A 14,482-nucleotide genomic window follows, 5' to 3' on the forward strand; every position below is an offset into this window, starting at 1 on the left:
ACTACTACTACTACTACTACTACTACTACTACTACTCTACTACTACTACTTCTATTTCTACTTCTATTTTTTCTATTTCTACTTTTTCTTCTTCTTCTTTTGTATCTTTCTACCTGGGCGTGCGTGTGTTCTATCTCCCTTCATATATGTGTCTCTGTACGTCGTTTTTATTCTCTTCTTCTTCTTCTTCTTCTTCTTCTTCTTCTTTTTCTTCTTCTTCTTCTTCTTCTTTTCTTTTCTTTTTAATCTTCCATCCCACATCCCTTTATCTCTTTTGTTTCTTTCTTTTTTTTCCCTTTTTTCTTTTTTCATTTTCTCCTCCGTATCGTGTCGTCTCCCTTTTCTTTTTTACTTTTTCATTTTTTTTTCTTCTTTTTTTCAAACTTTAGCAGTGAACAGACAAATATTAAATTATACATACGTCGGATCTCTCGAAGAAATATCGAAGGTTCTCTGCCCGATGGAAGTCTTCTCTCTGATATTATCGACTTGATTACGATTGTTCAGGCTCGTTTAATTAACCGAGAAACAATATATTTTTTTGTTTCAGCCGACACCAAGTACCTATTGACCGGATTGAAACATACATGCGGGACATGCGGGAAGACTTACAAGCACAAGCATCATTTGAAGAGGCATCACGATTTCGAATGCGGCATCGATCCAAAATTTAAATGTGACTTCTGTCCCCATCGTACGAGATACAAGGACAGCCTGACGAAACATTTGGTGGCTCGTCATCAACATCTTCTCGAACAAAATACACAGTACGGTTATCTACAACGGCAGAGTTCATCTTTTGATACGGGGACTACCGGGGATTTCAATTCTAATCAACACGTCCAAGGATCCGTCTTTACTAATTATCCAGAATTTTCCTAAGAAAGAAAAGAAAAGAAAAGAAAAGAAAAAAAAAGAGAAAAAGAAAAAAGAAAAGAAAAGAAACTCACGAGAATCTCCTCCAACATAAATTCCATTCGATACTACTTCCTCGTTCCTATCTTTTTATTTCTTTTTTTCTCTCTCGTTTTTTCTTTTTTTTTTTTTCTCCTTAATATTCCCCGTACGAAGCTGTAATACCTAATCGTTACTTACACCACATAAATATGTACATACTATTTGGGTTAAGGTTTATTTTACAACTGCAGTCCCGCAGAGCTTGCGTCTTTAATGATCCTTGTGCTGTATTATTATATTTTCTATACTCCGCAAACATGAAAATCGAGATCGAGGACGATTAATTCATTGTCGGAATTTATTGTTCGTTTATCCTTCGAGAAATTTTTCGTGTGTTACCCATTCCCCGTCGTCTCTCGATTGTTGTAGAGAAAAAAAAGTATATCAAAACGGTTTAAATAAATTGTTTTCTTTGCGAGTAAAGGGAAAAAAAATAAAAAGCACACAAAAAAGATAATAAAGCAAAAAAATAAATAAATCAATCAAAAGACGAACGTACGATCCTACTGTTTCTATCAAAAAAAAAAAAAAAAAAAACGAACGAACAAAAAATCAAAAAGAAAAAAAGAGAAAACAGTATAATAATAATAATAATAATAATAATAATAATAATAATAATAATAATAATAATAATAGTTACAATAACCGATTGATCTCTCCCTCTTCCTCTCAAAAGAAAGATGTGATACTACTTCAGGAATGATTATTTTTAACGATTCGATATCTAACGATGAGGATACTATCGATGAGAGTACTTCTAGGCTGTTTCAAATAATCTGCCAAGTTTGAAGGCATCGTAAAAGCATCAAAGGAGCCCAGAAGTTTTGATTAAGAAAGTGTCGTCATCATTAGATGCGAATGATGCGAATGAATTATAGGCGAGAGAAGAAGAGATTGAAAGAGCGAGAGAGAGAGAAAGAGAGAGAGACAGAGTGAGAGTGAGAGAGAGAGAGAGAGAGAGAGAGAGAGAGAGGGAGTGAGAACAAGAGAGAAAGTGAGAGAGAAAGAGAAAGAGAGAAAGAGTGAGAAAGAGTGAGAAAGAGAGAACTGTTAAGAATGAGCGTCATGGAAGTTTTTGCCTAATGGATTGAAATATGAACGGATTATTCCAGCTAAAATCGATTTTTCTTCATTTCTGGTTTACAGATACAGCTACGACCACCTACAGCTCGTCTAATTGGACAGTACCAACTTTACCATCAACGTCACGCGTGGTTATGTACACTAGATGTCTCCGATCCATGACTCTGACCGACGATCACGAACGTACAAGGCTTTGGGGTTCACGGAAATACATTTGCAACGATTGCCAAAAAACATTCGCGTTAAAGGCTTCTCTGGTAAGGCACAAGATGTTCGAGTGTAACAACAAAGAACAAAGGGATCGTCAATCGACGAGTCAAAAACAAAATCTCTTACAAAGTTCGAGTAATGGTCATTTGAGTGCTACTACAATCTCGGCTACGTCGTCTTCTACTAGTAAGACAATTACTACCAATATCATCGAGAGAAGAAGATCGACGAGCAGGCACGCTTGTCCAAAATGTAATCGATCCTATGCATTCTTCACTTCTTTATGGAGGCATCAACATTACGAGTGCGGAGTCGAGCCACAATTTATTTGTCCTATTTGCAAGGCCAAGTTCGCTCAAAAAAGTAACTTGGATCGTCACGTACGAACTAAACATTAGATATATACGTACATATATACATACATACATGCATACATACGTCAAACATACGTATATATATGCGTATATATATGTACGTAGATATATCCAGTCCTCAAACCGCGGAATTTCGTCTTTTTTTTTTTTTTTTTTTTTCATTCTTTTTAAGATCCTCGTAATTCAATTCAGTTTTAGACACGCATTTACAAAATGATGCGATCGATCGATCTCATGCATTTTTCGTTTTACCATGATGGCATCAATATTGCGAGTGCGGAGTCCTTTCAGTATTCATTTTTGTTTTAATTTTGATCGTCATCTATGAAATATGTATTAGATAAATATATTCATACGTACATACATATATACATACGTACATACATACATACATACATACCTACATACAATACATAGCACCGTATCATTTTATATCTTCGGAATACATATTAAGTGTCCCTGATATTCTAATATTTTTGGATAATGATCCATCGATCCATTTTGATCATATTCATTCATTAACCTATATTTACTTGATAGTTCCCTACTGAGAGAATTTTTCGAGTATGTATTCCAATCTGTCTATGTATGCTTGTGCGTATGTGAGTGAATCTTTAGCTAGAAGTATAGAGAACGGATTCATTGAATTAGGTATTTCAATTATGTTACTCCAATCGTCGGAGCCGATCGTTTTCGTTTGACTCGTTAAAAGGAAAACAAAAAAAAAAAAGATAGGAGAAAAGAGAAAAAGAGAGAACAAAATAGATAATACAGGAATAAGAAGTAAAGAAGAAAAAGTAATAGGAAAATAAAGGGGGAAACGTTAATTTTCCCTAATATCATTCTCGCCAAAGAAGAAATTTTCATTTTTTTTTCAAATTAGTCTACATAACGACAATTTTTTTATTGTAACGAATTGTCGTTATCGCCATGTTGTCATCCCGTTATCTCGTTGCTCTTATCGTATTCTATTATTATTATTATCATCATCATCATCATCATCATCATCATCATCATCATCATCATCATCATCATCATCATCATCATCATCATCATCATCATCATTATTATTATTATTATTATTATTATTTATTGAGAAAGAAAAATATTCGCTTGTAAGGCCGTCGAGCGCAAGAAAAAGAAAAAGAAGAAGAAGAAGAAAAAAGAGAAGAAAAAATTGTATTTATGCGGCTTGTAAATTAGTAATTAATAAAGATGAAAGAAAGAGAGAGAGAGAGAGAGAGAGAGAGAGAGAGAGAGAGAGAGAGAAATGGAGGAAATAAAGTTCGCTCGAAAATCAACTGCGTTTATTTCCTTCGTTATCATATATGACGTATCAATAATAACTTTATCTGTTGACTAATAATTATCAGTAGTAAATGGTAATACACCGGTGTAAAAGTGAAAATATCGGGAAATGGTTACTGTTATCAACGAATATGTAATGACGAGTAATCGTTGTTGACTCATTGGCTTGAACATTATCATTAAGTTCAAGTTCGACAGGTATTTGGATCGGGACCATTTTTACGATCGATTCGTGGTCGATCGTTTGTTGTGATGTTTGTTAAAAAGTGAAGGAAATATTTTGTATTTACTTTATCGTTGTTGTTATTGTTGTTATTGTGTTATTTTTATTTTGTTTCGTTTTTGTTTCATAGTTCGTTCGTTCCATTTGGAAACATCGACTGTACATCGTTCCTGTAATAATGTAATAATCGAGGTATTTATGAAATCAAAAAAAAAAAACAGAAATTAAAAAGAAAAAAGAATATATATATATATATATATATATATATATATATATATATATATAAAAGAATAAGATCAACGTAATAAATTGAAAAAAGAAGTGCATCGATGTAGAGTAATATCAAATTATTTTTAAAATTAATCGTCTGTGAATTATTTTCAGGTACAAGAAAATTCTTCTCACTGATCTGTCCTACGTGTTCAGTTAAATTCAACCATAGGAACAAGTTCCGACGGCATCTATTACAACATCACATGGTTTATCTCGCACCACGGTTCACCATACCCAGACGAATCTTTGATTGATCTTTAATCCCAGACGTAATGCAAATTTAAATGACTTCTAATTTATATAATTAGGAATTATGTGTCTAAAGAAGAAAAAAAGAAAACAAAAAAAAAGAGTTCCATATATATTAAAATAATATTAATTATTTCATATATTCCTTATCCCTAACAGCTAATCGGAGAAATAAAAAATTGTTAGTATAATATACGTGTATCGTATTTATCTCTCTCTCTCTCTCTCTCTCTCTCTCTCTCTCTCTCTTTTCTTTCTTTTTTCCTTTCTTTCTCTCCCTCTCTTTTTCTCTCTTTTTCTCTTTCTATGTAATAATGTTGAATATCATTATGATAATTTCAAGATGATCGATTATTATTTTTAGATTGTTCTATGCATCCTCAAGATGGCCCAATGCTTTGATAATCTTATGTTACACGAGCAGATTACAAGGATTTGAGAGGTAAAAATGATCGAAAAAAGGAAATTTGGAGAGAACTAATTCAATTTGTTTGTTTTCTTTTTTTTCTTTCTTTTTTTTCTTTCTCTCGTTTTTCTTTTTCAGATTCTTTAAGCAAGTACAAGTCTCGAAGATTGCATCGACAAAGGAAGAATCAACGTCGATATCAACGAAGAATCAACTTGAAGAGAATACTTTGATATAGAAATATAAAAATAAAAAAAAAAAAAAATAAAAGAAAGAAAGAAATCTATTCTCGAAGAAACTCGAAGAGAGTTGCCAAGTTAAATGAAGTAAATTATTAATTTCGTTAGAGAATTTCTTCTATGATCAACTAAATAAATATATACATATATATATGTGTGTGTGTGTGTGTGTGTGTGTATAAATATAAATATACATATACGCATACACACTCACACACACACACATACACACATACATACACACACATATATATATATATGTATATTATATGTCATTGAGAATATTAAATTATTCGTTGATCATCATTATCGTCAATCTATAAAATCGTCTAATCTTTCGAATAAATTTTCTGGGTTTATTGACAGATCGAAGATTCACATACGTAACACACGATTCCCAAAACACGCTTCTCTTCGCTGCACTCAATTCAAATGACAAGGAGAAGAATGAATTTAAAAAACAACAAAAAAGAAATGAAAAAGCACAACAACAACAAAAAAAATCAAATTGATATCCTTCTTAACGTAAAAAGTGGGTCAATGGTCCGCATTCATTCAGAATTTTCTTTTCTTTTCTTGTTAAACAGATTTGTCGAAGCCACGTTTCACCTGCGAAAAATGTGGACGAAGGTACACGATGCTTTGTAATCTACGTCGTCATATGAAGTGGGAATGCGGTGGGAAACGACAATTTCCCTGTTACTACTGCAGCTACAATTTCACACAAAAGACCAGTCTACAACGTCACCTGACAAGCATTCACAAACTTTATATGTAGTTTATACGATTGATTAATTGGCCTGATCTGTTGTTTTTTTTTTTTTTTTTTAGATGATACATCGTGTCTATCCTAAATTATCCATCGAATTTTATATTCCACGAAGAAAAACGAACGATCCTCTTTTATTCCCTAAATTCCTTTCATTTTCTTTTTGTTTGTTTTTTTTTTTATCTCTTTTCTTTTTTAATTTTATTAATGCTTGAAATATTTTTCTTCTTCTGACAGACTTATTGAACTACGAAAGAAGCAAAAAATTATGAGAAAATATCAATCGATGGTTAAAAATTCATCTATGACGAATTTGCGACGAAATTGAAAAAATACCGATGTACAAATTACCTATTGGCCAATCCGATATAGATTTCTATATGGTGTATATAATATCCCGATATATAAATATATAAATTAATAATAGTAATGAGATAATAATAATAGCAATAATAATAAAATCTTCTTTCGTTATTCCTTATTATTTCGAAAAATCGCAACAAGTTCTTATTTCTACGTTTTTATTAACGAAGTCATCATTTAAATTCGCATTTAAATTCGAATTAACTTGTCGATTCACTTTTTTCTTTTCCTTTTTTTAATGTTGGTGTATGTTGTTTTTTCTCTTCTTTTTTTTTCTTGGTGTCCTTCCAGGCTGGTCATAACAAAATTTTTGAATTTCTCCATATCCTTCATTCCTCGTTGGAATTGACATTGAAAGTATATTGCCGATGTGATAAAACATTATTAAGAATTAAAAATTTGTTATTGTGATTTGATAATATCTACGTGTGATATTACGTGTTTTTATTGGAAACAAAAAAAAAAAAAGAAGTAATGGATCATCAGTCATCAAACGAGTCATCTTTTGAAGAAACATTAAGTTTTGAAGAGTTTATAATTGAAGATATATGCGTTGAAGATACTTGTGCAGTGCCACTACAATATGAAGAAAATAATAAGTTTGGTTTTGGTGATCGTCATTGAAGAATTTTATCAAGAGGATCGATCGATCATTTGGATGTTATGATCCTTCTTCTCGAAGATTTATTTGGTCAAGTGAATACGAACAATAATTGTTATTTTTAAATTGAAATTGTTACTGAGATTAGAAATAATAGTAAAAAATGAGAAACAACGTAGTTCGATTCGTAATGTCTTAAAAAGTAATAGATCTAATAAAGTTCATACGAATGTTAGATTCTATGAGTGTTAAATAGTATTCAATCTATAGAATTTAAACGAAGTCCAAAAAAAAAAAAAAAGAATAAAGATAATGTTAATCGCTTCACGAAATGTTATCTATACTATGCTAATTTTTTTGACGTTTCTTCTACTTTTTCCTCATTTCAAAGTAATAATCGATTTTTCTTTCTCGACAAGCCTCCTGTTGTTTTTTTTTTTTTTTATTTATATTCTTATTATTTTATATTTTTATACAAGTATACATATATATATATATACTTTTGAAATAAATATATATATATATAAAGTATACATATGTATGTATATATATATATATTTATTTATTTATATATTTATTTTTCTCTCCCTTTTTTAAAAATATTGCCCTCTTTATCCATGTAAATAATTAATACGACAAAAATATACGTCGTGGAAGATCGATCCTGCATTTAACAAGTAGTACGTATGTATTATATAAAAAGGAGTATCCTTTTTCTCTATCTATCTCTCTCTCTCTCTCTCTCTTTCTTTATCTCTTTCTCATAATTTGAGATCTATTTTTTTTTCTTTTTTTTTTTATCTTCTTCTTCATTCGATACAATCTCTTGTTCTTTTCTTCTCACATTACATATACATACGTATAATCTGTCTTCTTTGTTAACAAACTTTATTTTTTTTTTTCTTAATCTCTAACTTTCGTATATGGCGAAAGAAAAGAAATAAAAAAAAAAATGGAAGTCCTCAATTTATATCTCTGTTCGATCTCTTATTTCAGGTTACATCAAATGCAAAACCGACAAGCCTTATATGTGTTCAAAATGTAACAAGGGATTCGCTTGTACCTATTCTATGAAACGTCATCAGAGAACAGTATGCGGTAAGATAAGGAACACCAACGGCCAATTTAAGTGTAAATGTGGAAGATCATACCCGAACAAGGGCAATCTAAAACGTCACGTTGTGAACGAGTGCGGCGTCGAACGAAGATTCTGGTGTTGTTTCTGTTTGAAAAGATTTACGCAGAACTCGAGTCGTATTAGACATTTGCGAAAATTTCACAAGGATCAATATGAAAAATTCTTAACTGGTAACAGCTCGATTGCTTCTCTCGCTAATGCGCACGATCTAACGAAAATGAAAAAAAAAATGAGATATTGTTCCTTTTAAAAAGAACATACCGACACACACAAAATCATTTTGTAACACTCTTTAGATATATATGTTTAAGGAGAGACAGAAATGGCGAGAGACAGGAAATGAGAGGCAGAGAGTGGAATATATAAGTTTAATTCAGGGTTGATGGGATACAATTGGGGAAAGTTGTCAATTATCACAAAAATATCTTTATTCGTCAGGAAAAATCCTTTTAAATACGCTATATATATATATATATATATATATATATATATATATATATATATAATGATTTTTCTTTTATCTTACTTTTTAAATTATATTAATACAATGATGTTAAATATTAAGGAATAAGTAGAAGTTCTTTTTAATTGTTTCTTTTTCGATTAAGAAAACAAGAGAGAGAAAGAGAGAGAACGGTCGTCAAAATCCAGGGTTGTGAAAATTTGTGATATAGGTAATTGTTAATTTATTAATGTCAATTTTATGTCGAGTCGCGGGGAATATAAAAAAAAAAAGAAAAGAAAGAGAGAAAGAAATAGAAGAAGAAAAAAAAATGATCCAGAAAAAAGAGTATTGTTGAAAGTGTGGTTCAATCACGTGCCTCATATCCGATATTGTACGATATAATATCGTAAATGAAACAAATATTATCGATATATTATTATTAAGTGTTACTTTATCGGAACTTGTAACTTTTGTTTATTACGACGGTGATGCTAAATTAAGGGTTAATTGAATATCCTTTTTCAGTTTGAAGTTTTTATTAAGAAAATAGAAGAGAGAGGGGGGAGAAGAAGGACAGAAAAATTTATTTTATATCGTTAGACTCGAATGTGTCTGTCCAGTGGCGGATTAGAAATTTTTAGAAATAATTCATTTAATCAATTTATAATTAATTATAGGTATAAGAAATTTTTTATTAAGACTATTCATTCGTAAAGTAAATCGATTATTAAGGATAGATGTATTTTTGTCGTTTTAATTGTTTCTCTTTAATTATTAATGTCATAAATTAATAAAAATTAATAGTATTGTCTAAATACGATTATAATCATCGTTAATAACGATTATATATCAATTATTATTAACTAATCATTAAATAAGATTACTCTATTTGCGTAAATCCCGCCGCTGGATATATCTTTCTTAAAATTTTATAAACGAAGCAAGTATGATAATTAGATAATTCTTATAAGAGATAAGAACGAAAGAAAAAAGAAAAGAAAAGAAAAAAATTAAGAAAATTTTTAATGCACCTACGAAAATTGTCTATTAAAATTAAAGAATTAATTTTTTGGCTGTGCTCATCACCGTCGCGTCGTCGTTTTTGTTTATTGCGCCATTTTTTCTAAAAGGAATAAAAGAAAAAAGGAAAAAGATTTCAATGACAAAAAAAAAAAGAAGAAATAAATAAAAAAAAAAAAAAGAGAAAAAACGTTAGAAACGCGGCGAATTAGATTTGTACGTGGATTGTGATCGTTGTTAAAAATAAAAATAGAAAAAGTATATTTGCGTGGGAGAAAGAAAAAAAGATAATGAATTAAAGAAAAATTAAAAAAAAAAAAAAGGAAATTAATAAAAGAGAGAAGAAAAATCGAATGCATCAAGAAGATGGAAAGAAAGAAAACATATTTTATATTTTTGCTTTTCTTTCTATCTCTCTATCTCTTTTCTCTCTACCTTTGCTTTTTCTTTTTTTATTTTTTTATTCGTTCGGCGAGATCGAATTGTTACGAACCAACACTAATATTTGATACGATCGAAAATTAAGATTGAATTTAGATTTTAGAATTAGTTCAATGTTGTACATGCATATATATATATATATAATATATATATATATAAATAAATATATACCTACATATACGTAAATACACCAATTATTGTAAATCGCACATTAATCGTTGCGATCGCGTTTTCGTATTATCTATTTGTTTAATAACTATACTCGTGTGCCTTTTTCTTGCGTCCATACGAAGCATCAATAATATATGTGTATATACATATATACATACGTACATACATACATATATATATATATATATATGTATGTATGTATGATGCGTGTATACCTAACATCTTGTAGTCGTATAGTCTATCATTAAGTTTATCATTGTCTTTTTAAAACTTTTTTTTTGATTTTTATCGATCGAAAAAAAAAAGAAAGAATATAATGGAGAGCCTAACACTCTTAGTTCGTCTCTATTTTTCTCTCTGTTGGTAGTACAATATATAAATTTTAAGTGTTTTATTGTTTTCTGTAGTATAATTCTATATGAAACATATTAAAGAAATATATTAAACATAGGTATGGAGAATAAAAAAAGAGTTTATAAATAATTGAAAAGAAATAAAAAATAAAATTAAAAAAAAAAAAAGACAAACAAACCAACAAAACTAAAAAAAAAAAAAAAGAAAAAGAAAAGAAAATAAAAATACAAATAAGATTGTCCTTCTCTAATCTTTCGTTTATATGATAATAATGAATAATATGTATGTTAAACAATAATTTCTACTTGGGAATAAATTTGCATATTAAATGATTACATGTAATATTCATATATCACTTGTGTAAACGTTCTCGACAAAATGAAGGAGGGAGAAGGAGGGGGAGGAGAAATGGTGAGGTGTTTTTTTAACGAGGAAAAGAAATAAAATGGATAAATGAATAAACAAATTAATTAAATAATTAACTAGTTAATCGATTAATTAATAAAGAAAAAGGAAAAAGGGGAATAAATAAGATGAAAAGAATTAGGAAAGGAAAAGATAAACAAGAAAATGAAAAAGAAACTGCAATCAAAAAAAGAAAAATCACAAAGAGGTGTAGAACGGCGGAAGCAGTTTACAAAATAAAAAAAAAATAAAAAAATAATAAAAATAGAGTCGAAGCCATCGAAGCAAAGAATTTCAAACGACGTAAAAAATGAAATTGAAAAGTAATAAAAATAAGCGTACAAATATTATTAAAAATAAATATGAAAAATAAAACGTGCAATAAACATATAAACAGACATGTGATATACAGCATTGGTAATAATGTTTCAGTCAAGGGTGGCCTCTATTGCGACCTTCTACCTGCGGACGTTTGGAGAGAGTGCAAGGATCATCTTCTCTGTCTGAAGTGTTCGAAACGTTATAGCGACTGGAGGAGTTTGAGAAAGCACATGAATTTCTTCTGTCAGGTGGAACCGCTATTTCCTTGTCCTTATTGTCCGCATAGAGCGAGGATCTCGACCTTACTCAAGTATCATATAGTACGCGAGCACACGGCCTATGTGTCGACCGATAAAATATGTTGACCACGAAAAAAGAAAAGGAAAAGAAAGAAGATAAAACAAAGATACAAACGAACGAACAGAAATTGTTATCCTATCGAACGTTCAAAAAGAAGTGAGAAAAGAAAGAAAAAAGGAAATTTTTCCTGAATTTTTTTTTTCTTTTCCCGTTTCCTTCCCCTAACACTCGCATCCCTTGACTCCTTTTTATATAAGCTACGAATTGCAAATAAATTTTTGTTTCGTTTTTTTAAAAAATTAAATGTTTTTAAAAGTAATATATATATATATATTGCATTTTTAATGGATTTGTTGTGTTTGTAATCTTCCCCTTCGTTGTATTAGAAAGTAATTAGTCAATAAAATTTCTCGTTTATATAGATTGTCTATCTGTCTTCTTTTTTGTTTTCTTTTTTGTATACGTTCAATCACGGATTGATATGTGATAGAGAATTTCCGTTCGTTGTTCTTCTTGTTATTGTTATTGTTGTTATTGTTGTTATATTTGTTATGTAAATTAAAATAAAATTATCGATTCTATTCCTACATTTTCTGAATGCATTTTAAATGTTTAGAACTATCGTTTAATGTTCAATAACAATATTAATATCTTGGAAGTTTCACGTCATTTTTATTACCGTTTAGTTATAACAATTTCCTCGTTGTATTTTACTTTGACCAAATCGACGAGAAAAAAAAAGAACAGGGTGTAGATGGAGAAGAAGAAGAAGAAAAAGAAGAAGAAGAAGAAAGAAAAAGAGAAAGAAAAAAAAAGAAGAAAAACTAAAAAAGAAAATAAAAGAAAGAAATAAAAAAAAAAAAGAGAAAAGACATTATTTTAATCAGGTAATCGTATCTCTAACGAGAAGGTATCGTGATCGATTGAGATCATATATATATATATATATATATATATATATATATATATTGTTATAAATGTATTTGTGAAATTGTTTAAATTAATACGGGATCTATTGAATAAGAATAAGTTGAAAATGTGTTCGTATTTCGAGTTCGATTTCTGTGAATTGACTTCGAACGAATAATAATATACTATAATCGTTATACTAATACTATAACATCTAACTTTTTTTAGGAGCCGCGTCAATGCAGAAAATGGAAGATTCGTTTGGCACATCGGAACATTCTGGAAGGTCAACATTCGTATGTCCAAAATGTGGCAAAGGATACACGAGGAAGGCTAGTCTCCAACGTCATTTAAGTACCGGATGCGGTACACCACCGATGTTCTATTGCAACGTTTGCGGATACAGGACAAGCAGGAAGGACATATTATTGAGGCACATGAGACACGTCCACTCTAGATCGCAAATCTAATTTATCAGATTATTCTATTCTTCTTTCACGAATTACTGACAGAAAAGAGAAAGAAAGAAAGAGAGAGAAAGAGAGATGGAGAGAGAGAGAGAGAGAGAGAGAGAGAGAGAGAATGAGAGAAAAAAAGAAAGAAAAAAAGAAAGAAAGAAAGAAGAAAGAAAAGATAGATCTATAGACAGCTAAAATGAAATAATGAAAAAAAGAAAATTTATAAATCTATTATAATTATTCGTTAGATATTTACATTATTGATAACATACTCGCAATAGTATGACCAGACGTACCCTTTGGGGAATGGGCTTTGTTAATTGTTCGAAATTATTATTATCATTATTATTATTATTTTATTATGTTATTATATTATTATTATGATTATGATTACCATCATTATTGTTATTATTTCGGTTATACCAATCTACGAGAAAGGATTACAACACGACTTGATCTACCGAAACATACCTGCATAAGTAATTATAGTATACCTACATACCTATATAAAAGACTTTTTTTAGCTCACACAATTTCCAGTTGTTTTTTGTTTTTTTTTTTTTTAGTTTTATTTACTTACTTCTTTTTTTATTTTTTGCTCGTTTCTTGTTTTTCTCTATTTTCCCTTTTTTTTCCATTTATTTTATTCTTACACATCAAGATTAAATTCTCTTATATTACACATATGTATTTCCCGTATCCGAATCCATTACCTTCGATCTCCGAAATGAACTTTCTGTAATTTACAATTAACTTATATATATATATATATATATATAAATATATATACATGTACATATATATATATATATATATATATATATATATATATACATACGAAAAAAAAGAAGAGAGAGAGAGAGAAAGAGAGAGAAGGTTAAAAAAAAGAAAAAAAAAATAGAAAATCATCATTTTGATCCATATTCGAAGAACGAATCTCTCTATTCGTCGAACTTTCTCTTCATAGTTCTTTTCGTTGTTCTGTTTCAGGAACCTGGAACATACGTGGCTATTGGAAGAGTAACAAATACGATGTTAACCTACCTAAATGTGTACCCGATCTAATCGAATCTAACATGGATCAAGATAATACGGAGAAGATTAATACAGTCTACAAGTGTAACGTGAACAAACACATATGCAACTTTTGCGAGAAAGTCTTCCCGTTGAGGGGTCTTTTAAAAAGACACATACAAGTCGGCTGCAAGATGAATCCACGTAATTCGCATTTCGTTTGTGGATTTTGTCAATATACGAGCATGTACAAAGCGAACATGGAAAGGCACGTTAGAAATGTTCACGACACCGGCAATTCTAAATTCCGTTGCGACTTATGCAATTTTTCGAGCAATTATTCCTTCTGCGTTAGAAGACACATGAATACGTTTCATCGTAAATCGAATGATCTGCAACAGCTATGAATTACGAAACGTCTTTTTTTTATTTTTTTTTTGTTATTTTCTTT

The 14,482-nt window shown here is 29.8% G+C and overlaps 1 protein-coding gene across 16 annotated transcripts in view; it reads left to right on the plus strand.

Annotated features, from left to right (window-relative positions):
- The window catches only part of LOC122633700 (longitudinals lacking protein, isoforms A/B/D/L), a 268,756-nt gene that overhangs the window by 157,391 nt on the left and 96,883 nt on the right, over positions 1 to 14,482 (plus strand). The window contains exon 7 of one of the 16 annotated variants that reach the window (XM_043821964.1): positions 14,008 to 14,453. The exons of 14 other annotated variants lie outside the window; for them this stretch is intronic. In XM_043821964.1, coding sequence (XP_043677899.1) covers positions 14,008 to 14,438 — 431 coding nt within the window. In that variant the 3' untranslated portion in view covers positions 14,439 to 14,453. Of the gene's footprint in view, positions 1 to 2,103; positions 2,696 to 14,007; positions 14,454 to 14,482 lie in introns of those variants that run through there. One more of the 16 variants, XM_043821949.1, reaches the window with a different exon arrangement.

This window comes from Vespula pensylvanica, chromosome 13 (genome assembly GCF_014466175.1).
Source record: "Vespula pensylvanica isolate Volc-1 chromosome 13, ASM1446617v1, whole genome shotgun sequence".
Taxonomy (NCBI): Eukaryota; Metazoa; Arthropoda; class Insecta; order Hymenoptera; family Vespidae; genus Vespula; species Vespula pensylvanica.